This window comes from Heterobasidion irregulare, assembly GCF_000320585.1.
Source record: "Heterobasidion irregulare TC 32-1 unplaced genomic scaffold scaffold_07, whole genome shotgun sequence".
NCBI classification, from domain to species: domain Eukaryota; kingdom Fungi; phylum Basidiomycota; class Agaricomycetes; order Russulales; family Bondarzewiaceae; genus Heterobasidion; species Heterobasidion irregulare.
The window spans coordinates 602,836-629,713 of NW_009258203.1; the positions used below are offsets into that span (position 1 = coordinate 602,836).

At 52.2% G+C, this 26,878-nt stretch overlaps 12 protein-coding genes across 12 annotated transcripts; 7 read left to right on the forward strand and 5 right to left on the reverse strand.

Moving 5' to 3' along the window:
- Window positions 1-700: 700 nt before the first annotated feature.
- Window positions 701-4,589, reverse strand: HETIRDRAFT_155806 (uncharacterized protein; the record flags this gene model as incomplete). The annotated part of the gene is made up of 3 exons (XM_009549892.1): window positions 701-1,229; window positions 1,304-2,980; window positions 3,179-4,589. 2 exons carry the CDS (start codon window positions 4,587-4,589, stop codon window positions 1,320-1,322), a joined length of 3,072 nt encoding a protein of 1,023 aa, XP_009548187.1. The 3' UTR covers window positions 701-1,229; window positions 1,304-1,319.
- A 1,624-nt stretch (window positions 4,590-6,213) lies between these two features.
- On the forward strand, window positions 6,214-8,430 carry HETIRDRAFT_226882 (uncharacterized protein; the record flags this gene model as incomplete). The annotated part of the gene is made up of 8 exons (XM_009549893.1): window positions 6,214-6,306; window positions 6,417-6,593; window positions 6,716-6,873; window positions 6,960-7,132; window positions 7,251-7,511; window positions 7,587-7,701; window positions 7,794-7,960; window positions 8,072-8,430. Coding segments are annotated over 8 exons (1,503 nt in total), but the record flags the coding sequence as incomplete, so codon positions are not given.
- Window positions 8,431-9,485: 1,055 nt separating this feature from the next.
- gh3.1 (glycoside hydrolase family 3 protein) lies at window positions 9,486-12,854 on the reverse strand (the record flags this gene model as incomplete). Its single annotated transcript, XM_009549894.1, has 14 exons — window positions 9,486-9,728; window positions 9,791-10,033; window positions 10,092-10,122; window positions 10,177-10,497; window positions 10,553-10,731; window positions 10,790-10,817; window positions 10,871-10,964; window positions 11,021-11,419; window positions 11,471-11,551; window positions 11,601-11,725; window positions 11,788-12,021; window positions 12,073-12,260; window positions 12,339-12,402; window positions 12,625-12,854. The coding sequence occupies 14 exons, from the start codon at window positions 12,852-12,854 to the stop codon at window positions 9,486-9,488; spliced, it is 2,460 nt and encodes an 819-aa protein (XP_009548189.1).
- A 1,176-nt stretch (window positions 12,855-14,030) lies between these two features.
- On the reverse strand, window positions 14,031-15,138 carry HETIRDRAFT_103744 (uncharacterized protein; the record flags this gene model as incomplete). Its single annotated transcript, XM_009549895.1, has 5 exons — window positions 14,031-14,202; window positions 14,260-14,413; window positions 14,479-14,922; window positions 15,003-15,047; window positions 15,099-15,138. The coding sequence occupies 5 exons, from the start codon at window positions 15,136-15,138 to the stop codon at window positions 14,031-14,033; spliced, it is 855 nt and encodes a 284-aa protein (XP_009548190.1).
- A 634-nt stretch (window positions 15,139-15,772) lies between these two features.
- HETIRDRAFT_321418 (uncharacterized protein) lies at window positions 15,773-15,991 on the reverse strand (the record flags this gene model as incomplete). The annotated part of the gene is made up of 2 exons (XM_009549896.1): window positions 15,773-15,840; window positions 15,892-15,991. The coding sequence occupies 2 exons, from the start codon at window positions 15,989-15,991 to the stop codon at window positions 15,773-15,775; spliced, it is 168 nt and encodes a 55-aa protein (XP_009548191.1).
- Window positions 15,992-16,078: 87 nt separating this feature from the next.
- Window positions 16,079-17,750, forward strand: HETIRDRAFT_117239 (uncharacterized protein; the record flags this gene model as incomplete). Its single annotated transcript, XM_009549897.1, has 3 exons — window positions 16,079-17,426; window positions 17,481-17,606; window positions 17,665-17,750. 3 exons carry the CDS (start codon window positions 16,079-16,081, stop codon window positions 17,748-17,750), a joined length of 1,560 nt encoding a protein of 519 aa, XP_009548192.1.
- A 598-nt stretch (window positions 17,751-18,348) lies between these two features.
- On the forward strand, window positions 18,349-19,047 carry HETIRDRAFT_231048 (uncharacterized protein; the record flags this gene model as incomplete). The annotated part of the gene is made up of 1 exon (XM_009549898.1): window positions 18,349-19,047. A coding segment is annotated over one exon (699 nt), but the record flags the coding sequence as incomplete, so codon positions are not given.
- An 862-nt stretch (window positions 19,048-19,909) lies between these two features.
- On the forward strand, window positions 19,910-20,344 carry HETIRDRAFT_440730 (uncharacterized protein). The gene is made up of 2 exons (XM_009549899.1): window positions 19,910-20,110; window positions 20,166-20,344. Exons 1-2 carry the CDS (start codon window positions 19,939-19,941, stop codon window positions 20,174-20,176), a joined length of 183 nt encoding a protein of 60 aa, XP_009548194.1. The 5' UTR covers window positions 19,910-19,938; the 3' UTR covers window positions 20,177-20,344.
- Window positions 20,338-20,960, reverse strand: HETIRDRAFT_321513 (uncharacterized protein; the record flags this gene model as incomplete). The annotated part of the gene is made up of 2 exons (XM_009549900.1): window positions 20,338-20,795; window positions 20,855-20,960. 2 exons carry the CDS (start codon window positions 20,958-20,960, stop codon window positions 20,338-20,340), a joined length of 564 nt encoding a protein of 187 aa, XP_009548195.1.
- An 814-nt stretch (window positions 20,961-21,774) lies between these two features.
- On the forward strand, window positions 21,775-24,030 carry HETIRDRAFT_10330 (glycoside hydrolase family 78 protein; the record flags this gene model as incomplete). The annotated part of the gene is made up of 8 exons (XM_009549602.1): window positions 21,775-21,942; window positions 22,001-22,460; window positions 22,519-22,585; window positions 22,637-22,650; window positions 22,703-23,073; window positions 23,126-23,443; window positions 23,521-23,657; window positions 23,718-24,030. Coding segments are annotated over 8 exons (1,848 nt in total), but the record flags the coding sequence as incomplete, so codon positions are not given.
- Window positions 24,031-24,687: 657 nt separating this feature from the next.
- On the forward strand, window positions 24,688-24,867 carry HETIRDRAFT_321942 (uncharacterized protein; the record flags this gene model as incomplete). The annotated part of the gene is made up of 1 exon (XM_009549901.1): window positions 24,688-24,867. The coding sequence occupies one exon, from the start codon at window positions 24,688-24,690 to the stop codon at window positions 24,865-24,867; it is 180 nt and encodes a 59-aa protein (XP_009548196.1).
- A 7-nt stretch (window positions 24,868-24,874) lies between these two features.
- Window positions 24,875-26,840, forward strand: HETIRDRAFT_103741 (uncharacterized protein; the record flags this gene model as incomplete). The annotated part of the gene is made up of 11 exons (XM_009549902.1): window positions 24,875-24,925; window positions 24,993-25,072; window positions 25,124-25,133; window positions 25,196-25,213; window positions 25,267-25,292; window positions 25,341-25,366; window positions 25,417-25,451; window positions 26,233-26,290; window positions 26,349-26,373; window positions 26,438-26,585; window positions 26,640-26,840. The coding sequence occupies 11 exons, from the start codon at window positions 24,875-24,877 to the stop codon at window positions 26,838-26,840; spliced, it is 678 nt and encodes a 225-aa protein (XP_009548197.1).
- Window positions 26,841-26,878: the final 38 nt, after the last annotated feature.

Consider the following 26,878-nt stretch of genomic DNA (forward strand, 5'->3'; position numbering starts at 1 on the left):
TAAGGAAAGAAAGCGCGAAAACGGGGGAAAGGTAAACATTAAACAGAGCTCGAAAAGCAGAATGCGAGAAACGAGATAATTTCTAAACATTTCACAGAATGGCCTTCTTCATACATGAACACGGCTGTTGAGAAGGATTTGCGTCGCCCTCGCTGCTGCTGCTACCGCCGATACCTCGCGCACGCGTCGCTCGTCGTCCTTGCCGCCCCCGTCAATCAATCAGGGCACGCCCTCTCCACGGCTTCGCGCGCGCACTAAGGAGTAACGCAAATATGTGGGGCCCTGCGCGTCAGACGTCCCTCCCGGGGGGCCCAGCTCGTGTCTGCCGTCTTCGGCGTCAGCATCGCTTCTTGCTTCATTGTGCATGTTCTCTGCGGCTGCGCCGATTCAGATCATCATCGCGATTTTGTGTCGATGCGTGTTTCTACTACACACATTTGTCTACCCATCGAACCTATAGATACAATTTTCACTCACGATCGCCGAGCATCCACTCGACCTGTTAATCTTGCCCGCCCGTCCTACCGCATAGCGGCTGCTTTCATGTTTGCTGGCTGCCCCTCGTCTCCGGCCAAGTTTGAGACGAGGGCTCACCGGGAATATCAAGCTACGGACACTTTGTTTACCTTTTGACGTGAGAATTGGCACTGGATCATAGCGCCGCCACTGAAGTGCTGTAATAGGATGGTCTGAATGATTTGACAAACCCAAGAACAATAGATTCAATTTATGGAACAAAATGCTAACAAACGAGGGGTGCGGACGAAGAGGGTGCGAACTAGATGTGAGGTGTATCACCACTTGGGAAGTTCGTCGACCCAATCAATGTCCGGGATCTTGTTCAGTATCTAGTTGATGAGATCCCTGCGGGTGTCAATGGCGTCTTCGAACGCCACCTTGGGGTCCCACGACGCGTTGAGATTTGAATCTTCGTGATCAACCCAATCGTCCAGTCCGATGACACATGGCAGTTTCACCTGCATGGACAAGCAATGGTCGGGAAGAAAAACGTCGGCGTGACTGAGAGAGCAGTTAGCAGAGCGAGCAGGAATTAAGAAGCAAAGCGGTCGGATCTGGTAATCAGCATAGAAAAACGGGGCACGAAAGCAAAGAAAGCGCAAAATGAAGAAAACAGCAACGGCATTGAACAGAGGTCGAAAAGCGGAACACGAGGAACGAGATGGCTCCGTGACACTTCAGAAAACGACTTTCTTCGAGCATAAACACTGCTGTTGAGAAGAATTTGCGCCATGCTCGTCAGTGCAAGGTCATCCATGGAACCCACAGTGTGGAAAGTGCTCACCATTACCCGTCGTCCGTCATGCACCGATGTGGACAAATGCAGCCCATCGATGAACAGGGACGTTTGTCTTCCTCAACGCCCTGATCCCAGATCTCAGCGCCATCGCTGAATCCTTGAAATCCACCTTGGTGGGATCACCATGGCGGAGCATGTACTTGTAGAATGCTCGAGAAAGAACTGGCCCATCATCATCCGCCATCCCCCACAGCGTCCCAACAACACTGCGGAACCCGCAGAACTGCATCGCCGCTGCCAAGTGTAAGACTTCGTCGGGCGTATGCACATAGTCGCCCGCAGCACTATGACAGGCAGACAGGAATGCAAATTCTGCATTGGGAAGGCGGGACTGCAAGATATCCATCACAGTCAAGCGAGAGCCTCCATAGAGCTTGAACGACGACCTGAACGGTTGGTCATCATCAAGATGACCGTGGCAAGCGATGTGAGCCCATGGGTGACTTTGAAGATTCTCGAGCACTGCGTGAGGGGTCGCCTGGTCCTCGACAACGGTGTCGACAAAGTCCCCGAGGTCATTTATCCCTTTCAACTCCGCATCTACCCACCGTAGAGAGTCGTCTGGTCGACCGACGGTAAGGAGCTTGGGGTACCCAGAGTGAGTCGCAGGTAGGTTCTCCCTCGCGGAAATGAGCGAAGAGAGTGTAGGAGTATAAGAAGATATGAAAAGATCCGGAAGACCGCGCTGGCCTGTGATTAGTGGATGAGCAGCGTGCAGCGGGAGAGAACACAACTTCCCAGTCGGACACCACCAGATCCTGGACCCCTCGGTAACTCCGAGAGTTCGAAGTTGATCGACCACTGGTTGAGCGACCAGTTTCCACAACGCGGACAAAATATCGTGCATCGCGGCAGCGAGGGTATCCTCACCGCGTCTTCGAGCTTGGCCGAGCTGTTCGGAAAGCTTGCCAACTTCGGCATATGACGAGTCGGCGAGGGGAACGAGGGTAGGCTCAGAAGTGGCATCTCGAAGAATCAAAGCGTCCGTTCGGTATGAGGAGACGTTGACTATGATGACAGGTCCTTCCGCGGCGGCGTGCTTCAGACGTCCAAATGGCACTGGCTGCAGAAAGTCTGAATACCCATCGATCTGACGGATGCGTCCGACAATATCATTCCATTCATCCGACAGGATACGCTGTTGCTTCCATTGTTCATCCCATGCAGTGGTGAATCGTGGGGTGCGTTCTGATGCATCAGGCACGAGACGCGATTGTGAGGTGGCGAGCTGCTCCAACTGATTGCTGACGGTCTCAAACCTGTCGGCGAGTGCTTCATTGATAGCGCGAAGTTGTAGAACAGGGTGCCTATAGCCTTTCATTCTAGACCAAAGCAAGGCTCGTCCCTGCTCCAGCATCTCGACCGCGACATCTAATTGGCCATTATCAATAGCAGACGATGCAGCATCAACTGCAAGGGACGACGAGTCCCTGGTGAGGGATTTCCACTGCAACTCCAAGCTGGGGCTGATGGCGAGGCCACGCTGGAGGAGGGCCACACATTGTACATATGCCGAAAGGAGGGAATTGTGTTTGAACTCGCGAGCCGAGCGCACCCACGATTGCGCAGTTGAGAGCCGTTGTCCCACACCAGTAATTCGGCTTTCAGTCGCAGTGGTAAACAGATGGAAGGCCTCGTTCAGATCATCCTCTCTGGATAATGCTTGAAAGCGAGCCAACAAAACTTGAGAAAGACCAGTGAGGCAAGATATATGTCGTGAAGATCCGGCAGGGCATATTTCAACCGCTTCCCGGTAATGTTCTATGGCGGTCTCGATGGCCTGCAGCTGCCCTGTGTGCTTGAAGCGAGAATGCAGGCCATTTGCGAGGTTGATGAGAGATTCGGAGCGATTCAAATCACCACGGGGTCGGAGAGATAGCGCTTCGCGATTCAATTCTATCGCTTCCTCCAGATCCTGTATCTGCCCTGTCTGTTCAAAACGAGAGTGCAAGCAATTTGCGAGGGTGTCCAAAGGAAAGGAGAGATCTGGACGACCAGGGACTTGGAGAGATAGCGCTTCGCGATTCAATTCTATCGCTTCCTCCAGATCCTGCACCTGCCCCGTCTGCTCAAAATGAAACCACAAGCAATATGCGAGATTGTTGAGGGAGTATGTGCGATAAGAATGACCAAGCGGTCGGAGAGACAGCGCCTCCCGGTCTAATTCCATTGCTTCCTCCAAGTCCTCCAGCTGTCCTGTCTGCTTGAAACGAGAAAACAGGTCAATTGCGAGGTTGTTGAGGGAGCTGGGCCGATCAGGATGATCAGGGGGTCGGAGAGACAGAGCCTCGCGATTCAACTCCATCGCTTCCTCTAGGTCCTGCAGCTGCCCTGTCTGCTTGAAACGAGTCGACAAGTCCGCTGCAAGGTTGACGAGGGAGCTGGACCGATCTGAATGACCAGGGGATAGGACAGACAGCGCTTCGCGAACCAATTCTATCGCCTCCTCTAGGTCCTGTAGCTGCCCTGTCCGCTTGAAACGAGAACGCAAATCAATTGCGAGGTTGTTAAGGGAGGTGGAGCGATCAGAATGACCAGGGGGTCGGAAAGTGAGCGCTTCGCGATCCAATTCTATTGCTTCCTCTAGGTCCTGTAGCTGCCCTGTCTGCTTGAAACGAATCGACAAGTCCGCTGCAAGGTTGACGAGGGAGCTGGACCTATCAGAATGACTAGGGGATAGGGCAGACAACGCTTCGCGATCCAATTCTATCGCTTCCTCTAGGTCCTGCAGCTGCCCTGTCTGCTTGAAACGAGTCCAAAAGTTCATTGCAAGGTTGTTGAGGGAGGTAGAGCGATCAGAATTACCAGGGGGTCGGAGAGACAGCGATTCATGATCCAATTCTATCGCCTCCTCTAGGTCTTGCAGCTGCCCTGTCCGCTTGAAACGAGAGCGTAAGCTAGCTGAGAGGTTGCTGAGGGAGCTGGATCGATCTGAATGACCAGGGGGTCGGAGAGACAGTGCTTCGCGAACCAATTCTATCGCTTCCTCTAAGTCCTGCAGCTGCCCTGTCTGCTTGAAACGAGTCCGTAAGTCCACTGCAAGGTTGCTGAGGGAGGTAGAGCGATCAGAATGACCAAGGGGTCGGAGAGCGAGGGCTTGGCGATCCAAGTCTATCGCTTCCTCTAAGTCCTGCAGCTGTCCTGTCTGCTCAAAACGAGACCATAAGTCAAATGCGAGGTTGAAGAGGGAGCTAAAGCGATCAGAATGAGGGGAGGGTCGGAGAGACAGCGCTTCACGATGCAATTTTATTGCTTCCTCCAGGTCCTGCATCTGCCCGGTCTGTTCGTAACGATCCCGCAGGTCAATTGCGAGTTTGCTAAGAGAGTCGGAGCGATCAGAATAGCCAGGTGGACGGACAGCGAGGGCTTCACGATCTCCATGAATGGTTTCGTCGATATCGTGCGTCGGCTCAGTCTGATCAATGACAAGTGGGGGACCATATGCGGTGTCCAGAATGGTCAGGATTTCTGAAAAGAGCTTGACCGCGGACGATGAAGACTTACCATGCTGATTACCCTCTGTTGACGATCCTGAGCCTAAGTATGTTGTATCCTCCACTAATTACAACGGGTGATCAGACTATCGATCAGACTATCGAACTGACGAAGACAAACTCATGATAGTCACATACCAGCCGTTGTGCAATGAGTATATCGTCTGCCGGAGACCTCGAGATTCCAGCGTACAGCAGCGTTCAGTGCGAGCCAGTAGACGCCGAGCTGCATATATATGTGCAAACCCAAACATCTCTCCTTGCTACAAGCGCTCGAGATGATCCGATATAATCTCCTCTTCAGCTCTTTTCACACGCGGTGAAAAGGAAGCTAGCCACACATATATCGCATGGATCACTCGCTGAACTTGGACACGCCGACAGTGCACGAGTCACAAAGATTTATAGACTTCGAGCCACAGACCTAATGCCTTTAAACAACACTGAACCGCCGCTGATCTTCCGATGCCAAGCCTGAGCTCGGTCCACGTTTCACAGATCCAACGTCCATCAGGGCACAGCGACAAGCCCAGCAACGTAACACGACTGGAGGAAGTTGATCACAAAACGTGAGAGCACGGAGTTGTCGATGATCCGCAGCGATGCCGAACGATGCCGGCGCTGATGGAAACCGCCACCCGACGCCAACGCCGCTCTTGGCGGCACTCCGACAGTCTCCCAAACCACGTCGATGCAAGGCGCATATAACCACCCAACGCATGTCTGCGCAGACATTCGTCGCAGGCTGCCCTAGGTTTCCTCGGTCGGCGACGCGCTGCTCCTGGATCGCTTGGCTGTCTTGTCCATGAATCCGCCCCACAATGTACGAGAAAATACGACACTATCTGTTTCATCACCGCCTCTCCGTCTCCGTCAGTCTCCGTCTCCACGCTGAGCCGAAGCGTCCGTGTGTAGAACCATCCGATTTCGATCACTTTTTGATCACCCGCCCTGGATTTCTCGCTCGCCGAGCCGTGCAATCCATCATGCATCAATTGGCGCACTGTCTTAGGCTACCTAGTCTCCAGGGCAGTTGTTCACGGCATGGGCGAAATATCTTGTCGCCGTCCACAGAGGCGTGCGTTACTGCAGCTTATCTATAAGAACGCGCGCGCAGCTGCACCGCGTCGCTATTCGCTTTTGCCTTTATTTCTGCCTGCTTGACCGCCCGTTCGCGTGTCCTTTCCTTCCTTTCCTTTCCCCGCCCTTTCGTTCTCTCGCCGCTTTGGTCGGCCCATTGTTCGCCTTCGCCTGCTCCTTTGCTTTGTCTTCAGCAAGTCTGTTGATCTATATTTTATCGGACCGCCGGACATCATCATGCGCGCGCATACACACACGATCGGGATGGCTGCTGTCGCGGCGTGCGCTGCGTCTCTTATGAGTGGGCTCGGGGGCGTGAGGGCCGCAAACGACTGGACCGTTCCTTGCGTGCAGGGAGAGTGCTCTTACGACGTGTCATCACCGGACGGGAATAACGCTGCTACGCTGAAGATCGTGCGTCCTCACTGTCTCTCTCTCCCCTCTCCTCGATTGCTCATCTCCCAAACACTTCTTATTGTCTCGTTTGCACTTGCTTCTCCTTTGGTGGAATGGTCTCTCCTCAGTGGGGTGCGTCCGACGCGATTTCGGATATTACGCCCGCGGCGGGGTGGCAGATCCTGTCTTGCGACCCCAACGGCATGGATCAGGACATCCGCCTCGTGTGCATGCACGACGACGCGAGCTGCGACCATCTCTTAGAAGGCGGCGCGGAGAACACCATTGTCCGCTTGCCCGAAACCGTGCGTTGCCCATCTCTTCCTCCCCATCCCCCCCGCGTCGTTGTAGTGTACGACCGGGCCGTAGCATGTGCGAGCAAGTAAGAGACCAACACTGACTGACATGATGCCGCGCGCCCTGACAGTGCGCCCAGATGCCGTTCGCGCGCGTCGCGCGCCAGTGGACATCGCAGGACCAGTCGCTGCCAGCGGCCGTCCGGCGGAACATCGTCAGTCGCGCCAGCTCGCCCGTGGTGCACGCGCTCGCGCTCGACACAAACTTCGCGGACATTGACCCCTCCAAGTGAGTGCTCCGCGCGCTCATCACGATGGGGTTCTCCCCCTGCGCTTCTGCTCTGTATTGACGAGGGAACGCGCACGCGTGCGTAGGAAGGGCAACGTCTCGTTCGCGGCGCAGGGCTCGACGATCGGCGGCGTCGGCGGGAACTCGACGGCGCAGAGACGCGACCTCCGTCATCTGTCGGTATTCTCGCGCAAGCACCGCCGCGGTTTCTTGAGTTCGATCGCCGACGCCTTCAAGGGTGCGCTCGACTCTATCAAACGTGCGTTTCTTCGTATTCTCCCGTCCTCTCCTGTTCCACTCTCTCGCCACAATAAAACGTGACATCTGACCGCCCTGACCCTTTTTCTTCTCCTCCCCGCATATATTCTGGAGAACAGAGCTGGACGAGTTCAACAAGACGCTGGACAAGCAGCTGCCGCCGATTGACTTAAACAAGTCCGCGAACCTGTTCAATGCGAGCGTCAGCTGCCCCGCAAGCGCGACGAGCCCCGCGGCGTTCGACGCGTCCGTGAGCGTCGACGTTACGGGCGAGGTGCACGCGGTGGTAGACCTCGGCGTCGCCGCCGCAGGGACGATCATCCCGCCGAAGGTCTCGCACTTTGCGCTCATCGCAGGTGCGTCATCTATGTCTTTTTTTTGTGCGCCGCCCCCAAATGCGTGGGTGTGCGGGTGCGTGTGACGTACGCGACTTATTGGCGTTCCTGGGGCGGCAGGTCTCAATGCCAACGTGGGCGGGACGCTCGACGTGTCCGCGAACGCGAACGGACACCTCGACACGGGCGCAATCAAGCTCTTCGAGGTCGCGATCCCCGGCTTCGACATTCCAGGGTGCGCACGCCCCGTCCTCTTCTCGTATACTCGCACGCTCGCTAATTCCTGAGACTCTGTCGTTGCTTGCCATCGTCGCTTGCGCGATGTAGCATATTCACGATCGGGCCGTCGTTCAAGCTGAATGCGCAAGCAACCGGAGACCTGAACATCGACCTCGACATGAAGGTCGACATCGCGTACACGGTGAACAACGCGCAGCTGACCTTCCCGCCCGATCAGGGCGCCAGCAAGGGCGTATTCAAGCCAGCAGACAGCAGTGCGTGCCGATTTGGATTCTTGTTTCGCATTACGTTTGACGAGGGTCTTTGCGCGTGTCTTCCTTTCTTCATTTTCCTCGTTTGTATTTGTGTTTGTGTTTTGCGCGTAGATCTCGCGCTGTCGGCGAGCAGCAACCTCAACGGCGACGCGACGCTGGAAGCGCACATCATCCCGACGGTCGACGTCGGGATCAGCTTCCTCGGCAGCGTGGCCTCCGCGACGGTCTTCCTCGACCTCGACGCGTCCGCTACGCTGGACATCACAGGCGCGGCGCAGGCGAGCGCGGGCGCGTCGACCAAGACGGGAAAGGCTGCAAGCGCGAGCGCGCAGGGCTGCGTGGACCTGAGCTCTGGGTTCGACGTCAACGCGGGCGCGCAGGGATCGTTCTTTGGGCTGTTTGATAAGAGCACGCAGGTCACGCTCTTTAGCAAGGACTTTGAGCTATTCCAGGTGCGTACTCGTGCTCGTGCTCGACGTCGCGGCGCGGTGGGTGGGAGTCGTGTTGACGTCCTCTTTGAATTGGGCGCATAGAAATGCTTTAACGCGTCGACGGGCAACGGGACGAGCGCGGGCAAGACGCAGACCAGCACAGGGTCGAGCGCTTCGTCGGCGTCTACGGCTTCGGCTTCTGCGGGCGCCAAGGCGCTCTCCATGAGCCACTCTATGTCGGCCTCGAGCGCAAAGTCGACCGCCATGATGTACCACTCTACGTCCTCCAGCGGAAAGTCATCCGCATCGTCGATGTTGCACCACTCCGCGTCCGCCAGTGTCACGTCTATGGCCCACTCGACGGCCTCCAGCTCAAAGGCTGCCTCGAACGCCGCAGCTTCCGCGCACGTCTCGTCCTCTTCGATGGGCCACTCCAAGTCCAGCTCCCAGAGTACCGCGTCGGCCGTTGCGTCGTCCGCCGCACCCAAGGTGACGAGCATGAAGAGAGGCCGGGTAGGGGCACGGGCGCTGCGTAAACGCGTCGCGTTCACGTGTCCCGTCGGCGAGCCCCCCGCCTCGTCGCTGGTTAAGACAACCATCAAGGCCGCTGAGTTCGTGCTCCCCTTCGCTTCTCCGTTCGTCATCTGACCGCGCGAGCCTTGCCTTGACAGCCAAAAACCCAAGACCAAGGCATGAACAACGTTCGACGTGCGCGCACCCTGATGCGTTGATGTTCCATGGCGACGCTTATTTATTTATCCTTATTCTTGGGGCATTCTTTCCTTGTCATGATACCGTGGGCGCTGTGCTCGGTTATACCATGGACTGCTCTACCAGCGTGCGCTTTGATGTTGTAGCCACGGACCTGTCTATCACTGTCTTTACAAAAGCAGAGGCGTGTGTAAGAGATGCAAGTTTCCGAGACGCTATCTGCCTTTTAAAGTGAGCACTGTCGTACGTCGGTCGAGTAAGATTGAAAATTACAGAAATTCAATGAGGTTGGTGTGGATGGATGCTACAATGAGGTATACAATGCGCCCCTAAATATCGTCAAATGCTTGGTATCGTAAATATATCATCGCGCTCCCGCATCATCATGCGCTGATCGTCCCGGACAACCTTCCGTCCCGACTGCTCGCGCCGATTGTGAGTTTTATCGTGCCCTGAGGGCGGCGCCATGACTGTGCCACGACGTCCCAGATGGACAGGTCGTATCGCGAGAGCGTGAGGAAGACATGCTTCTTCTCGCCCGGGTTGAGCTCGACGTGGGTGAAGCCACGTAGGACGGACGGAGGCTCAGCCGCCGAGGCCGGGTGGTTGACGTACAGCTGGGGAATCTGGTTCGAGAAAGATTAGAATCAGCGAACGCGCGGGAGGGAGAGGACGAAGGGGTGCGCACCTCGCCACCGTAGACATCACCGACGTTCTGGATGGTGAACGATACGTTGTACGCAGGGCGGTGGAGCCAGAGCGCGGTCGAGGAGCCGACTCCGCGAGGGCCCGGTTTGCTCTTTGCCCAGTTCGCTTCGAGGTCTGCGTTTTGGTCATGGCTGCTGTCGATCTTCTTCACATCGATGTTAGAGTACTTGAACTTCGTGTAGCTGAGTCCGAAGCCGAATTCGTATCTCGGTGTGATGTTTTTCTGCGTCGATGGGAGGTATGTGAGAAGAAGCAGACATGGGCGCAGCATTGCTACTCACAGCGTCGAAATGCCTGTAATCTATGAACAGCCTGATGGACGGAAGTGAGCAGCTGCTATCTAGGGATAACTATCATTGTACGTACCCCTCAGTGTATGGGATGCTCAGAATATCGCTCCCGCTCCCGCCGGTGACAAGTTGCGCGGGGTAGTCCTCTGCGCGCTTGGCGATGGTATAGGGAAGGCGACCAGTCGGATTCCAGTCGCCATAGAGTACATCGGCGAGGGCATTGCCCGTCTCGGTAGCAGAGAGGCCGGCCCACACGACGGCGGTGATGTTGGGGTGATTGATCCAAGGCTCAACAATCAGAGGTCCGACTGAATGCGTCACGACGATGGTGTTCTTGTTCTGCGCGGCGACAGCCAGGACGAGCTCGTCGCCATTGTTCCAAGCTGTAATATTGTTCCTTCGGATGATCAGATAGAGGAACTTGGGGGTAGTAGCGGGCGAAAGTAATCTACCTGTCACCGACATTTCCGTCTACAGCGGCGATGTTTTCGCCAGAATCAGACTGAATGAACACGATAGCTACGTCTTTCAAGGCGGCAGCGTTACTTGCGCCTTCCAAATCCCAGTCGTTCAAGAACCACGACAGAGTCGTGTGGTCTTTGCGTGCGCGACCTTGGATGGCCTCAAGTGGCTAGAGGAGGAGCTACGTGAGCTGAGAACAGCTTGATCTCCTCTCGAGATTAACTCACAGATACGAGGTACGAAAAGTTCGCAGACCTGTGAATTTCAGTGAGTCAGGAGGTCATAGCGGTGCACAGGCTGAGACGTACCCTGACCCCCAGCCTACACCTAGGACGCCGTTAACACCGCCCTGGTAGGCGAAAGTGTTTGGCCCCAAGCCAACACCAGGACCTGCGTCCGTACCTATGACACGCGGTGTTAGACGTCTTGAACTGATAAACAAGATTACGACTGCTTACCAACTAACACCATGCTGCGAGGTTTCTTCAATGGCAGTGCTTTCTTCGTGTTCTTCAACAGCACTGTGCTCGCCGCACCGATAGTGCGCACGATTTCAGCGTGGTCACCCTGCACGTCAATGTGCTGGTTCGTCGCTTCATCATCAGGGTTGAAAGAGTTGAAGTTGACTGCCGGGAAATCAGAGTCTTGCTCGAGCAGATACCATGCGGCCAGGATCCGGGTCGCCATATCATCCAGACGCGATTCAGGAATCGTGTTGTTCTGAACGTATGCCGTCAAATTGGCGCCAAAGTATGAGTTGTTGAGGCCGTCAAAGTTGAGATCGCCTGGCATGTCCATATCTAGGCCGGCAATGGCAGCGATCGTCGAGTGGGTTCCTCCCCAGTCAGACATGACGTCTATAGGTGTGTTAGTGGTGTTCGACCGTGTGACAGCGAGTGTTCACATACAGCCCTGGAAGCCGAATTCTTCCTTGAGTATGTGGTTGAGGGTGTAGTCGTTCTCGCAGGCGTACGTGCCATTGACGAGGTCTACCATTTATCGGTAACGCAGCAACTAGAAGGAGAGAATGACACATACTATAGCTGCACATGACACTCGCAACTCCTGCCATGACACTGCGAAGGAATGGCGCTGCATACAGCTCGTGCTGAGCCCTATCATCGACGTTCGAGCTTTCTTGCGTTCGCATATTCTCTTGTTCGCTGCAAAAGGGGTATCGGTCATTAGTTGATTGTTATCGTTCTAACAAAACGTTTCTGCGTACTTGTTGATGTAATGCTTCGCGCAGGCTTGTACGCCAGTCGACTGCAGACCCAGAATGGTCTCATATGCCGCTTCGCCGCTAAGGTATGGGTCCGCGCCAAACCCTTCCCAGTTGCGCCCGCCTTGAGAGATACGGCCCAGGTTCATCATAGGACCGAGAGCAACATTGATACCTTTGCCTCTGAACTCTTCACCCATAGCGAGACCACGCTGGCGAATCAGTGTACGATTCCATCTGCAAGAGAAAAATGAGAACGAAGTCAAGAGAATATGAAGCCATGCGTACGTAGCGGCAGCATTGATACCGGCAGGGAAAGCCGTGGTGTAGTCTGCGCTCCGCACACCAAGCGGACCATCCTGTAAGCAGAGGCCAGGGAAGTTCTTGACAGCGCCGATGTTACCAACGCAGAGGCCATTTCCCCATCCAGTTCCAGTTGAAAGAGAGACCTTCTCTTCTAGGGTGAAATTCGAAACCTGTTGGACAGTTCGAAAGTCGTCAGACAACACCAAAGACAAATGCTTTCAGACAAGCAGAAAGAGAAGATCACGTACCAATTTTTTTGCCTTCGCGTAGGCAGAAGTCCAAGCTGGGGCAAAGTCCGGGATCACAGATGGACTGCCCTCCACTGAGGGAGGGTGTTTGGGCGACGTGGATGGGTAAGCTTTGGGGTCAGGTGCGACGGAGGAAGGCGAAGGGAAAGCAGAAAAAGTGTAAGATGATATGGGAGGATGCAATATGGTACTTTCGAGAGGCGGCTCAGTCGTTGATCCAGTAGACGAAGAGGATGAGGAAGTCAAAGAGGATGAGGAAGGTGAAGAGGATGTTGCGTTCACAGACCACGACGCAGTGGAAGTGGGGAACGTCGAGGTTGTACCATTGCTGGCATGAACGGAGGAGACGGACGAAAACACCGAAGTGCCGATCGTAGACGCCGTGGACGCGGACGCGGACGCGCCGCTGACAGTCGTAGACGCTCCACCGGACTTGGATGTCGAGGAGGAAGAGCCGCTGGTCTGCGCCAAGGCATTCAGAGCGCAGGAGAGCGATATAAGAGCGAGTGTCCTCATCGTAAAATGAGCAAAGGAGAGGGCAAACACGCTGAAGGGAGGGTCGACGCGCTGGAGATTAAGAGCAATAACCCCGCAGTCATGTGACCGCACATCTATTTACCCCACCGCTTACCAGCGCCGATCGCCCCTGGACGCCTCGCCAAACTCTTACCCCAGCTACGTAGATTCGGAACGAGATCCCGAACTTTTTATACTGACAAAGGTACTGGATCGGCGGGCTGGTTAGTTTTCGGTATGCCTCTTGGTCATAAGGCCGTATTTTTTCTTGGCGAACTTGGATTTTGGGATCACGAGCGCTCGGAAAGAGGTTCAAGCCAGCGCCCGCATGTGCCTACAGCGAACGATGATAGGGCAAATTTAGTTAAAAGAATATGCGGAAGGAGGCCAAAGTTGAGTAGACCTCGTCCAGGAACATGCGAAAGGCCTGTCGACCGTATGTCAGAGTGCTTACACCGGCGGCGCAAGTTGATTTATAATAGAAACTGTAACTAGAAACCAGCAATAGTAAAAAACGCCAACATGTTCCCAATGTCATTACTCACCTACACCCACTGCTATAGCTATAACAACGTCATCGTAGCAGAAGATGAAGTCGATGTAGAAAATAGGACATTTCGCCACCCTGTAAGGCACCGAATGCGAAATCAGCTGCCTAGAATCAACGATGCGCTTAGGGCTGATCGGGGCGAGTAGATGAGGGCTGCGGCCGAGGGCGGAGAGCTGCGGAGAGCTGCGGAGAGTTACAGAAAGTTACTGACTGTAGCAGGACCCATATCGGTGGATATAGGAATAAGCACAGCGATAGAAAGCCATGTGATAGCTTCTGACAGTCCACCAATCCGACTGTGTCCAGCTCAGACTCATACTTCATCACCGATAGGGCGTCATATTACAATTTACCCCTCGGAGGCGCCGAGTAGGCAAGAAGGCATTTGGATCTACCAGTGAGAATTACCCACAACAATATTTCAAGGCACTTGGTTCTCCAAGTCCCTTAGAAAAACTTTTGAGATTCGGATTGCGTCAGACTAGGTCAGACTCGACGTAGTCAAATCAATAACGCTGCTCCGTACCTTTCGGCCGATAATTGGGAGGTTGTTTGCGCAAATGACGTGTAGAAAACTCCAAATAAAAACTCCCATGCTTGGCTACGGACGCAGGAATCAAAGGCGATCACACCTCTCCCGGCAATTCCAGATCTTTGGGCATATTCAAAAGCCGCCCTTCCATGCCTCCTTCAATCATCAGTACCTGCCCTGTGACATGCCCTGAGACCTTCGATGACGCTAAGAGCACGATTTGATTGGCAATATCCTCGGGTTCAGCCACCTTCTTGAGTGGCGTTCTGTACGGCGATGAGAAAGGTGCAAAGGACGGAAGGCAGAACATGAGCAAAACCTACGTCGCAAGAGCACGATAGACAGTCATAGGTTGCTGGAGAGCTTCTTCTGCCATGGGCGTCTTCGTCCATCCTGGAGCAATACAGTTTACTCGTGCGTTTGGTGCTATTTTAACGATTTCGTTTTTCAATGACATCGTAAGGCCATACATGATAGCTGTTTGCCGCGTTAAGGTCGCTTTCAGTGATTGGAGTAGAGCATTAGTCCCAAAGACGACGCACCACTTTTGCACGCAGAATAGTCGGCGTGTCCTGCTTCGCCGTACTTCCCCGCCGTACTTCCCACCAATATGATCGCAGCGCGTTCCCCAAAGCGCGCCCCCTTACCGCGGCTCATGATTCCCCTTGATAGCCCGCGGAGATACTCTCTCGCCACTAGAAATGAGGATGTCAGGTTTCCATTCATCGTGTCGTTCCATTGTTGAAGTGTCATGTCCTGAAGCGGAACATCGGCAGAGGTATATGCGCCATGGTTCACGATCAGGATCTCTACAGGACCGAAGGAACTGTTGGATGATGAGATCGAGTCTAGGAGGACCTGCACGTCAGGCTCATGGGACAAGGAAGCCCGGGCTGTGCGAAGACGTTCAAAGTCGTACACTTCACGAAGAGGTTGAAGAGTGGCATCGCTGCTCCGGAAATGAGCGGTTACATTTGCTCCTTGTTCTAAGTGTCAAGGTGGTGAGATCAAGCCCGTCCAGGTTTCTTCGTAAAGAACAGAGCATTGGAGAGGGTAGGTAATTTACCTAGAAAGATTCGCGTAATATCAAGACCAATTCCGCCGCTAGCGCCTAGCGGAAGTCAGCTAGATTCCGAACCAGAAAAGCGTCTGCGACACGTACCAGTAACCAAGACATGTACCCCTTTCAAATCAAGATCCATGAAGACTGAGACAAAGACGAACGGATAGAATACTGTATCCAGAGCAATCGTGATTCGACACACATGATGTGTATAGGTAGAGCGCTGAGGCCTTACATAGGGTTGACCTGTATGACTCAATCTTTCTGGTGCGAACAGAGCCAAGCTGTCAGGGCGTCGGCAGCCACGGTGACTTGCCGTTTTCGGACAGACCAGAGCTTTGCTCAAACCGCGGTGGCCCCGCTTTGTCGCTGCTTTGCAGAACATCTGAGATCTGGGATCATCTCTCCGGTCTTGCTCAGTCATCAACGTGATCAACTTCTACTTTTAACCTTGCCACTCACTGCTAGACATCCGTGCCATGATGATTGATAGGAGCGTTGTGCGTCTTGTCAGTCGGAAGCCGTCTCCGCTTGGACCCTGAAACCACGGTCGCGCTAAGACGAGTAGGATCGTATCGGCAACTTGGTAAGCGCATGTTTGACTGAGTTAAATCATGAGTCGAGACCGAGAAGCAGTCATGCATTGAAATCAGCTGTAGATGGTTTCTCTTCGGCACAGCTCACATCGCACGTCTGGACATCTGCACTGGTCATCTCCGTTCGTGCTATGGGTCACAATGACGATATGAGCAAGTGTCTCCGTAGCTTGAGCGTCACCTCAGGCAGAAGCATCGTTGAATCAAGGACAGTGTTTTTGGAAATGAACTCAATGTGGATGCGTCTGATAATTAGGATCAGCAATGCGACTCATCCATAACGTGGCGTTACTCACACTTCCAGCTCGGTCCAAGCCTCAGTGGCCTAAGCGCGTGTGCCACGGTCCACAATGACATGATACTCTTTGTTTCCAAACCGCCGCCGCCAACACCCATGACTTGTGGCTATATGAGGCTTCCTATATCAACCTCATCCGTATCTCAGAACGGCCTGCTTTACCACCACCTACCGCACCCCCCGAAATGTCTCTGCTACCAGCGATCCGTGTCTTCCAAAGATCCGACATTCTGTTGAAGATAATACGATATGCCACGGCTGCTCCATCTATCCTGGACACCTCTTATACAAGTACCCAAAACGAAGATCCTCACGCCATGCGGAAGTGCATGATGGAATCCCTGACTACAAAGCGCGCGCTGAGCCTTATTTCCCATCACTTTCACGCCGTGACCGACCACGTTTTATACGAGTTTTTGGTTGTGCGCTCTCGTCGTGATAGGTACCTGAACATCCACAGTATACCGGCGTTCAAGAGACAACTTGCGGGGCGTCGTGAGCCAGCGACAGTCGGGCATCTCGTACGTGGCATTGATGTTGAATGCGAGACGAACAACATTTGGTTGCGTGGCATGTGGGACGTCATCCGCGCCTGTCCAAACCTCGCATGTCTAAGGTATACTGGGACCTATCGGCCTTCGACGGACGCCAGAGTTGAGAGGGACCTCCTTTTACCGACAGAATTCTTCGTCAATCTCGCAAATATGGAATCTACTCCTACCAAATTGCGTCGACTAGAGCTTCTGGGACGCCTGACATGTCGACCTTCCGATATCAAACGCTTCATACTTCATGCGCCGCTCCTCGAAATTCTGAGAGTTTCGAAAGCCTCTTCTGCGGACGCAATCGGGTCGCGGTGGAAAGGCAAACTACCACCATCCTCCTTCTTGGCCGCTGCTTCAGGAACACATTTCCCTCAATATACTTTCCCACCACCCGTCAAATCTTCTTGTCTGATCACTTTGGCTGCTCCCTATTTAGTAGTCAACCAACTTGTTGGACATTTTCCATCCCTGCTATCTCTGAAGGTGACCATGACGCCGTCATCACCAAAGTTCAGCACCGATATTGCGTCATTACTCGGCTTACCTCCTCTTCGTTCGTTCCTTTCCGAGATAGAATATGAGTTACCCACTGATCCCTCTCTTCCTGCTTTTCATGGAGTTTCTCCAAAATCGCTTAACCCTCTATTATCACCAAAGCCACAACTTTTAAAATACCTTACTCTGCACGCTTCCTCTGCTAAGCTTGGTGATTTCTTCTCGGATCTCGACAACATCACCACTGTCCTTTCCCGACGGCCTCTTTTGTTTCCTTCATTACAGGCTGTGCAGGTGCAAGGGTTCACGGGTGTCGTTGAACTATACATCGATTATCATCAAATTTTCATGTCCCATGGAGTCCGGCTCATTTTTTGTGGTGCGCGTTCTGTGGTCCTCGACTCGTCAAATCTCCATCATCGTCATGACATGGACGTGGACAAGATTATGATACATTCCGATATGGATCCCTGGATGGGGACAGGCTTCTCAGGTATTTAATTTTTGCATTATTCATGGGCCTATAACTGATGCATTTTGCGCGCAGAACCGCCACCGGATGTGTCAACACTAAACGCTGTTTCTATGAGCTCTCCATTGATCGACCCCTTCCCGCAATACCTCTCCGGAGAGGAAGACAAGCCCCTCTTCTCCGACACAAGTATGAGCTTCCGTGAGTATTCCACTGAGTTGTTCTGCTGTAAACCTCCACATTGACATCTGCCTTGTAGTCGCGCCCTTGGATGATGTGGCCAACATGCAGTGGGATGAGCCCTCGAACAATGAATTTGAGAATTTATTCAGATTAAACCGATAGTCATCTTCCGCGCCTGACGCTCCAGTGCTCTCCAGTACTCCAGTGATTTGTCGTAGATATGGTAACATAATTAATTAAAATAATATTAGAATTTTGGAGGCGTCGAACAACTTGTATTTAGAGCGCCTGCGAGCACGAGCACAACACGAGCGCGAGTGGCGCCAAGTGGCGCCGGAGCAGTTACATGATAAGAAATAAAAAGTTTGCGACGAGAAACAAATAGAAACACAAGAGAAACACGATGGAAATAAAAAATTGAAGAAACCAGAGGTTTCTCTCCAGTTTCTCAGATTTTTAAGAAGGGTTTGACAGCTCAATGTCTTTTTCTCTACCTGCTGAGCTGCTCACACCTTGTCCTCCCAGCCATGGGGATTCTCATTGGGATTGAACGCTGATTGAACCTCCGACCGGCCCATATCCGCCTGATCAGGGCTCCTGCATAAATGCCGCGTCGACCGCCACCAGTGAGACTCAGCTTCATTTTGGCCAAGGTTGCTTCCATCTCTCCCACACAATTCAACCGTAGAAATAATGGGTACGTCTATGCATTATATGTAGCACTTGAATGGTTGATGGTCATTCTACTGCAGTTATCAGCATGATATCAGCTCTGCCTGCAGAGCTCTTACGCTCCATCGTTCGCTTTGCCACAGAGGCTCCATCTATCTTCGATACAAGCTACAAGGCGGTCTTGGAGGAGAATCGCTCATCGACTTTTCGCTCAATGCGTCGATCTCTTACCGATAAACACTCTTTGAGCCTTGTCTCGCGAAGGTTCCAGAGCATCACTGAAGAATTTCTTTATGAGTTCATCATCTTACAATCGTGCGGGATAGAGGTGGTGCGATTCCTGGCAGAAAAACTTGCGACCCGCCCGTCGCAAGCAAACGGTCTCCTACCTATTGGGCATCGCGTTCGCCGAATCGACATTGACATCGAGCTCAGCGATGGCGAGGCCGATGATTGGTTCTTGGGATTATCAAATTTGTGGGGACTCATTCCATCATGTCCAAAGCTGATCATCCTGGTATCATCCGTTGTGCTCTGGCAACCACTCACTTTGAAATCTGAAGTCGATAATTTCCTCAGCATGAAAGTATTCAAAATACCCATTGAATTATTGATGACTATCGCGGGCACTTGCGCACAGACATTACGGCGCATAGATATTATGGGCCAACTTACAGTTTCCATCGATCATCTGACGCAGTTCTGCTCGTCTACCCGTAGCACTCTCGAGGTGTGTCGCTTTGCGAGAGTGCACAAAGACGTCCATCTGGCACAACCCACCATTCCTCTTTTCAATCATCAGTCCATCAGCGAAACAGACAGCCCAGACAGCTCTGGCGAATCCGATAGTCTCGTTGGCTGTGATGGCTCTAGTCACGACGATGCTGTACCACCTACTGTTGAGTTTGTGGCGACGGAGTGGCCGCACGATCGCCCTGATCTGATTGGTCTCAGTCCACTGCACACACTTGATCTGGGAGGCTTTTATCCTCTCTTGTGGGATTGGGAAATACCCGAAATTCGCCACGTTGGAGTCAACGTGCCGCGTCACTTACCTTCCTTGGAATCCCACTTTATCGCTTTTAAGCAGGGTATTGAGAAGGAGCTTCCTTCCCTGCGCTCTTTTGCATTCAGTGGGCGGGTTTATCGGGTGTGGGACTTCGTCAATCTCATGCCCTTCTTGGAGCGTCTTCTGCTTCGCGACATATATCAACATTCGACTGATCACATTGGCCTTAGCCGCCCCCATCCTCACCTTTCCATGATCACCATCGACAGATATCTGGGTCGAGCTTCACCCGATTGGATCCTGAGCATGATATTGGAGATTTGCTTGCGGCAGCTCTTGCCAGCACTCCGGTTAGTGCGGCTGGTGGGACCGGCATCCCAAACTCCTTTGAGAATTGAGATGATCCGCGTTGACTTTGCCCGCCTTGATGTCAGGATTGAGTTAGACGACTGCACAGCGATTTATAGACCCGACAGACTGCTATACGAGAAAAGGCTGAAGAGGCGGTGTAAGCAGTCGCATTGGTATTTGGGCGGCTTGCGGAAACTGATCTTGTATGCAGCGTCTCCTTTGGCGAGCTCGTCAACGCAGATACAAGAACCCATTCGTCAAGCAGTCAATCTGTTCTCCGAGCTGTTTCGTAGTAGTGAAAACAAGATCGATACTCATATGGAAATAACGGCAGACCCATGGGAAGAGATCCTCCTTTCTGGCATGCAGGAGGATGTTGATGTTGATATGGATGCGGATCATTCCTCAGAGTGGTTCAGTCCATTGGTCAGGCAGGACGACGATGATATCCAGTTGATGGATAGTGGGATGGATTGGGACAATGCCCCCGGTAAGCCTGCTCATGAAGAAACATAGATAAACGAGAGACTAAGGGTATTTTCCAGACATCGTATAGAACTGGAGTTTTCGAATAACTCTATAGGACGATTTGTCTATCATCTTGAGATTTTTATACGGATTCAGCTGTTTGTATATTTCATCAGAGGCGATGCAGACAGACTACGCAGTTTAAACTGTTTGGGCTCGACATTATTCTACCAGTCGCATTGCGACTATTCACTCAAAATTTCCGTCCGCTTGCAAGGCGCCCTTCATAGCGCGGCTCTCTTGCTCCCACTGCTCCATGGAACGAGACAAGGCTTCTAGGCTTTCTGTCTTCAACAGAGCAGCTTCCTGTTCGCCGCTGAGTAAGGTCCCGATGCACGGCGAAAGTTTTACAGAAGAGTGGACAGCTCCGTGAGCACGCAACCAGATCAAAGACCGAGCATGGAAGTCAAGGCGATCCTGGTATCGCAGACATCTTTCAGCTTCAGTAATGCGTGCGAGAGCGGTCGGAGGTCGGGGTAGCTTTCTCGATGCAAACGGTTGACATGGCACGAGTCGGGACGCAGTTGTGACGGAGGGTTGTGAGGAAGTAGGGTGTGGTCCCCTGGCGTCCTGGCAAGCGAATGGTGGTTGCTCGTGTAGAAGGCTCTCGGAAGAAAGGCTGCCTGATTGCTCGGGATCTGACATCACTGTGAGATGAATTAGGGAGAGGGGACTCGTGCTCATAGTAGAGAACCTATTGACTCACTCTCTGTCCCATCTATTTGAGGTCTGTCTTGTATAATCCTTCTCGAAGAGTCGATGTGGCAAGGTACATTCGCCCAAATGAGGTTGGGAGTGTGTTTGAGAGACATTATTTGATATTGCACACAGGAAGAAGTACCACAACACAATTTCAGATATAGAGTGAAGCAAGAGCCGGGTTGCGAGACGTATTGCATTCTTGTCTGGGGTGTGAACGAGGCATTGCATTGGCGACCGACGGCTTCCAAAGCGATGAAGAACAATCATGATAATGACTGACTGTGTGGTACACAAGTGAAAATCGAAGAGATTAACGTTATACACGTACCTACATACTCGTCGGATTTCTGAACTTAGCGCGTGCTGCAATCGTGGTATGAGATAGATCTCTGAGATGGAAATAATTCAAGCCACAGTCAGTCGCACAACAGTGTCGTCGAATGCATTTACCATTCCACATCCTCCGCGATTGGCAGGGAGACTTTCAGAGGAGAAGGCTCACGGTTGACGGCGACATCTGGCCACCTGCGCCAAATCTGCTTGACCAGAAACGGACAGATATTCTCACGATGACTGGCTTTGCTCCTCCTCGAACTGCGGCAAGTCTGATCTTGTATGCTCCTCTTCGTCAGTTTTGTCTAGGTACCTCTTTCGGCCGTTGGCTCATCAAAATAGGTTGGTTCTACCTCAGCCGACGTGGTCACATCGCCCGTCTACGGACCGCTCCCGGTTCCCTGCCTCGTGATGATACCCACTGACCTCATTCTCCCTTCAACGCATTGAGCTTATATTCCTATCGTCGTGCCGATATGAATATATAAAGATGGATGTTCCCCTTTCCCTTCTATCACCAGCATCGAAATGTTTCTATTCATTACGCTTGTACTCGGACTGACGAGACATGCCTGGAGTTCTGCACCCCACGGAGCATGGGATGAATTCAACTTTGCACCGAAATCCAGAACCGTCTATCCTACGTCTGTCCATAAAGTCGAGGGATCTGTCCAGGCCGCCAGCAACCTTGTGGCTCATCAGGGATCCGCGACCTTGTCGGGAAATGATTCATGGGTAGCTTTGGATTTTGGGGTCGAGGTCCGTTTCACTCTAGTGATTCTGTGCCTTTAGACTGAATTGAAGTTGCTGTGGATAGGTCGGTGGTCTCATATCATTGAACTTTGAAAATGTCTCGACTTCGTCATCCATCTCTCTATCGTTTACGGAGTCGCCTTCCTTCATAAGTCCATTAAGATCCGACGATTCCACCAACTCGTCACCGAATATGTCTTATGATGGCGTCTTGCATGTTCCTGCTCCTCTGACGACTGGCCATTGGACACAGCTAGCGTCAACTCTTCGTGGAGGGTTTAGGTTCTTAACGATCGTGCTCAATTCTGACGACCCTGTCACGATATCCAACGTATCCTGCCAAATTTCGTTCATGCCCCATTTTGACAATCTTAGGGACTACTCTGGGTACTTCTATGCTTCTGATCCTGTTTTTCACGACAAAAACTTCCTGACGAAAATCTGGTACTCCGGCGCATATACAGTCCAAACTAACACGGTACCTTTGGATACAGGACGTCAAGTGCCTTTCGTCAGGTCGCCTGGTATGGTTCGCTCGTTTTCTTCAATAGAAGTTAGGATTTGCTCAAATGTCCGAGCCAGGTTGGCAAAATAATGCCACTCTTGGTGTCGCAGGCCCCATCATTGTCGATGGCGCCAAGCGAGATCGGTGAGCAGCTTCCAGACCCCAAAAACTTTGATGTCTGATCGCATTGAATAGTGCAGTCTGGCCAGGTAATAGCCTTCAAAGCTGATATTTGACAGTATCTCATTTTGATGCTTCTAGGTGACATGGGTGTCGCTGTCCCAACTCAATTTGTTTCTACAAACGATCTCCTCCCAACTAAAAATGCACTCTCTACGATGTTTGCTGCACAAAATCCGAGGACCGGAGCGCTCCCTGAGTCTGGACCACCACTCAGCCAGCAAGGCAGCGACACCTACCATGCGTGGACGCTGATCGGGACACACAACTACTTCTTGTACTCTGGAGACGTTGCCTGGTTGCAGAATGTGTGGCAAAATTATACGAAGGCCGTGCAGTTCCTGGAAAACAAGGTTGATAGCTCGGGATTGATGAATGTCACTGGCTTGAGGGACTGGGCCAGGAAGGGTGGCGGAGGACACAACGCGGAGGGAAACGCACTCCTTTATAAGGTATGGTGTATATCTTTTTTTATTGCCACTTTCTGTCCCAATGGACTCGCAGGTTCTCACTAATAGCGCGGACTTAGCTGGCTACCTTAACGAGACAGAGCTCTCATCTGGATGGGCACACAATGCGTCTGCCTTGAAGGCAGTGTACAACACGGCGTTCTGGGTGCCGGAGCTAGGCATGTATCGCGACAATACATCCACTACGCTTTGCCCTCAGGATGCGAATTCTATGGCGATCCTGTACAACTTGACCACCTCACGGGAACAAGCTGCTTCGATCAGCTCCGGACTCGAAAAGAACTGGAATGACATCGGTGCAATAGCGCCTGAGTTGCCCGACAATATATCGCCGTTTATTGGGAGCCTCGAAGTGAGTCGTCTATAACCTGAAGTGGTTCGCTTTGTTTTCGTGGTGGAGTGTTCTGATTCCTGACTATCTGCACGCAGCTATCCGCACACTTTGAGTCCGGGAACGATGCACGCGCCATGGATCTTCTCAGGCGAGAATGGGGATATATGCTCTACACGAATCTGAGCGTGCAGTCCACGCTCCTCGAGGGTTACACCTCGAACGGCTCTCTTCTGTGAGTGTGAATTTCTGTATGTGCTATTGCTTCTAGACTAACCGACACGGCGATGCACAGCTATCGATCGTATCAAGGCTATAGTTACGACGCTGCGTACACCAGTCACTCGCACGGATGGAGTTCTGGGCCGACGAGTGCATTGTCCTTCTATGTCCTCGGATTGACCATCACAGCGCCTCAAGGCCAGGCCTGGTCGATCGCGCCACATCTAAGCGGACTCAGAGCAGCAGAAGGCGGATTCGAAACGGCGTTGGGCTGGTTTGGCGCATCGTGGAGTTTATCCGATGATAATGAGTTCATCTTGTCGACCGACACCCCCGCAGGCACTCTGGGCGTTGTCCGCTTGCCTGCAATTGGTCGCGGCACGATCGATGGCCGCGGTATCGACGTGGATGAGTCCAGGACCTTGGGGTTGGCGGGGGGCAAACATGTCATTAGTGTCCTACCGTAGTTACCAAATGGCGGAAGCAGATCCGAGGTACGAGACATGTCCAACAGTCAACCATGTCCGACTCCCCTAAATGATTCGTGATGTTTCGTTCGAGATGGTGTAATGTACACTGTGCCTTGGATCTTTTTCTCATAGCTATTATGAGAATCCGATGCTCCAGGAGCAGCCTCCTCCGTCGACCTTCGGGGAGCCCGTGGATGAAGAACCCGGTAGCCTATTCGACCCGAGTCGCATGACAGCTCTCCGCTGCATCCCAAGGCGATTGCGCGCATTCCTGATATAGAGCGCTTGCCGATAAGTCGTTCACTTGACGTCTAAGAATACCCCGAATTCGGTGCGGATCCCAGTGCAACCGGATTCTAGAAAGCAAGGTACACATGCTACGTGCTTATCAGAATCGGGTTCGTCCTCTGCTTCTCCCGCTGCACTTCGAGTTTCCCAGAGCCTGGAAGCTCATATGGTCTTGCCGCGCAGCATCTTCTTCTTTCTTTCGTCCTCTGTCATACTCGACCCCTCCTTCGATTCTGCTGCCTTGTTGTGCTAATGGCTGACACAGCACTCGACCTAAACAATACCATGGGGGTCACGTTTGTGGGAATGATTTTTGACGCGATGTACTATCCGAGGGGTGTTCGATATTCTACCTTGTTCCTGACGACACGTCTCCAGGTTGTTCGGCATACTTACCTTTCAGATCTACCGATTTTTCCACCACAACAATCGAGACCGGCTAAGTCTGAAATTTCTTGTGAGTAGCCTCGGAATGTCTGAAGCCGTGCTCACCTTACGGCGACTGACAGGTCTGCTTGCTATGGTACGGAATATTGCGGAAGCAACGCGGCAATGATTGAGCGTTTTCTAGGATTCTTGATACCTTGCAGCTTTTCTTGATCTGTCACGCTCTCTATTACTTCCTGATCTCACACTTCAATCAACCCGAAGTGTTGCAGTTTTCCATCTGGTGCGTAACACACAAGCTGGTCTAGATATAACGGTTGACAGTTACAAACAGGAGCCTTAATGTCTGTGATGTGATCTGTCATATCGCTAATATTAAATCGAACCTCTCTCGTGCTTCGTCTAGATTGAAACAGGTGTCTCCGTGAGCAACTTCGCTTTTTACTCGTTGATGATATTGAGCTGACATGCTCGAAGGTTGTGATCACCTTCATCGTTCGATTGTGAGTTTTCTTATGAGTTTTCATGAACTGATCTTTAACTAGTCACAGATTCTTCACTGTTCGCCTTTGGCACAGTGAGCTTTCCTCCTTCCGTGTCCGGCCTTATCTGACCATTGACCCTCAGTGAGCGAGAAGAGCAAAACAATCGTTGCTCTCATTGTGCGTATTAACAGCATCGCAAGGCTTATATATATTACAAACGCTCTTTTTCACAGATGATTCCGTCTTTAACTCAACTTGGTGTGTATATATTTTTCTTTAGTCGGATGTCGACTTATAATGGGTGTATGTATATCAGGTCTTGGCCTAAGTCAGTGACGTCCCTCTACAATCGTCAGATAATTCAATCGTGTACAAATTCTGGTAGCAATGTGTATCATGTGGTGAGAAAGCTGTTCGAGCGCACACTTTGATTGCTCACCAAGAAACATACATCTCAGCTTTTTCATCAAGCGATTTGACCGCCTTCCGACTTTCATCGTGCGTCGAAGCGGATAACCAAGACGAGTGAATGACACTGAATCCATTGCTTCAAGGTCCCGCTGAGTGTTCAGATGGGAGCTGCCGTCAGCGCAGACATCATGATCAGTAATGCTTTTTTTCCCTGCGTTGTTGTGGGATTGGCTCATCGTATATGCATCTCAGCGGGGCCGCTTATCTACTTTCTGAACAAAAATCGGACGGGATTCCGCAGGCACGCAACCCTATATGAATTGAACCTTCGCATGCTCAATTGTGGCTATCATTTGTAGGACTAACTCTTTGATAAACCGCCTGATTATATGGTCCGTAAATACAGCATTGATAACAGGGTAAGAGCTCTTTAACGGCTCGTTATGAATCAGAGTTGACCTAAATATAGGGTCTTTGAGTTGCTGCAGCTGATTACCGTGCGTACCACCGCTCTCACTTTGACGACTTATTGAGCCGATTGAGATAGTGGGTGACAATGACTGACACGTTGATGTTCCTTGGCTTCCATCTCGTTATTGCAAAGCGTTCGCTACACTTATCTTTCTTGATCTTTGTAGGAAACTCACATATCTTACGTTGCAGTTTACACCAACTCTATGCTGGCCATGTACGTGATGATCCATTTCAACATCATGGTGAAATCAGTAAAGTCATTCACCGTGTCCTTGCAGGCTCAACGGTCGCAAATCTCTGCGGGACCAGTTTGATGGTCAAATGATTGAAGCTAGCACGCTCATCATAGCGCCTCAAACAAGTGACGTGCAAACAACCGATATCATGCTCGATTCGAGCCTATCTCTCTCTCCTCACGAAATCAAGGTACGTTGCCTTTCTGAGGCCTTTCTGAGACCACTTCAGAACATGATATTCTAGCGCTCCCTGCCCCACGTAGACACCACAATTCTGACTCAACGACATGTTATCGATCACTCGCTCCTGGCAGCCGTGGACAGTCCTACCGTTGCTACGACCACAGACACATTCGTCAGCTCTGATGCAGATTCGCCTTCAACTATATCTGTATCACATCGCGCCCAGCTACCAGAAGAGTCACCGGTCGGTCTGGCGGTGTAGTATCGTGTTCGTGCTGAATGATGAAGGGTAGCATGTAC

Excerpts from the sequence above, each read along its gene's own strand:
- HETIRDRAFT_440730 (XM_009549899.1), top strand. The coding sequence starts at position 19,939 with ATGGAAATAACGGCAGACCCATGGGAAGAGATCCTCCTTTCTGGCATG.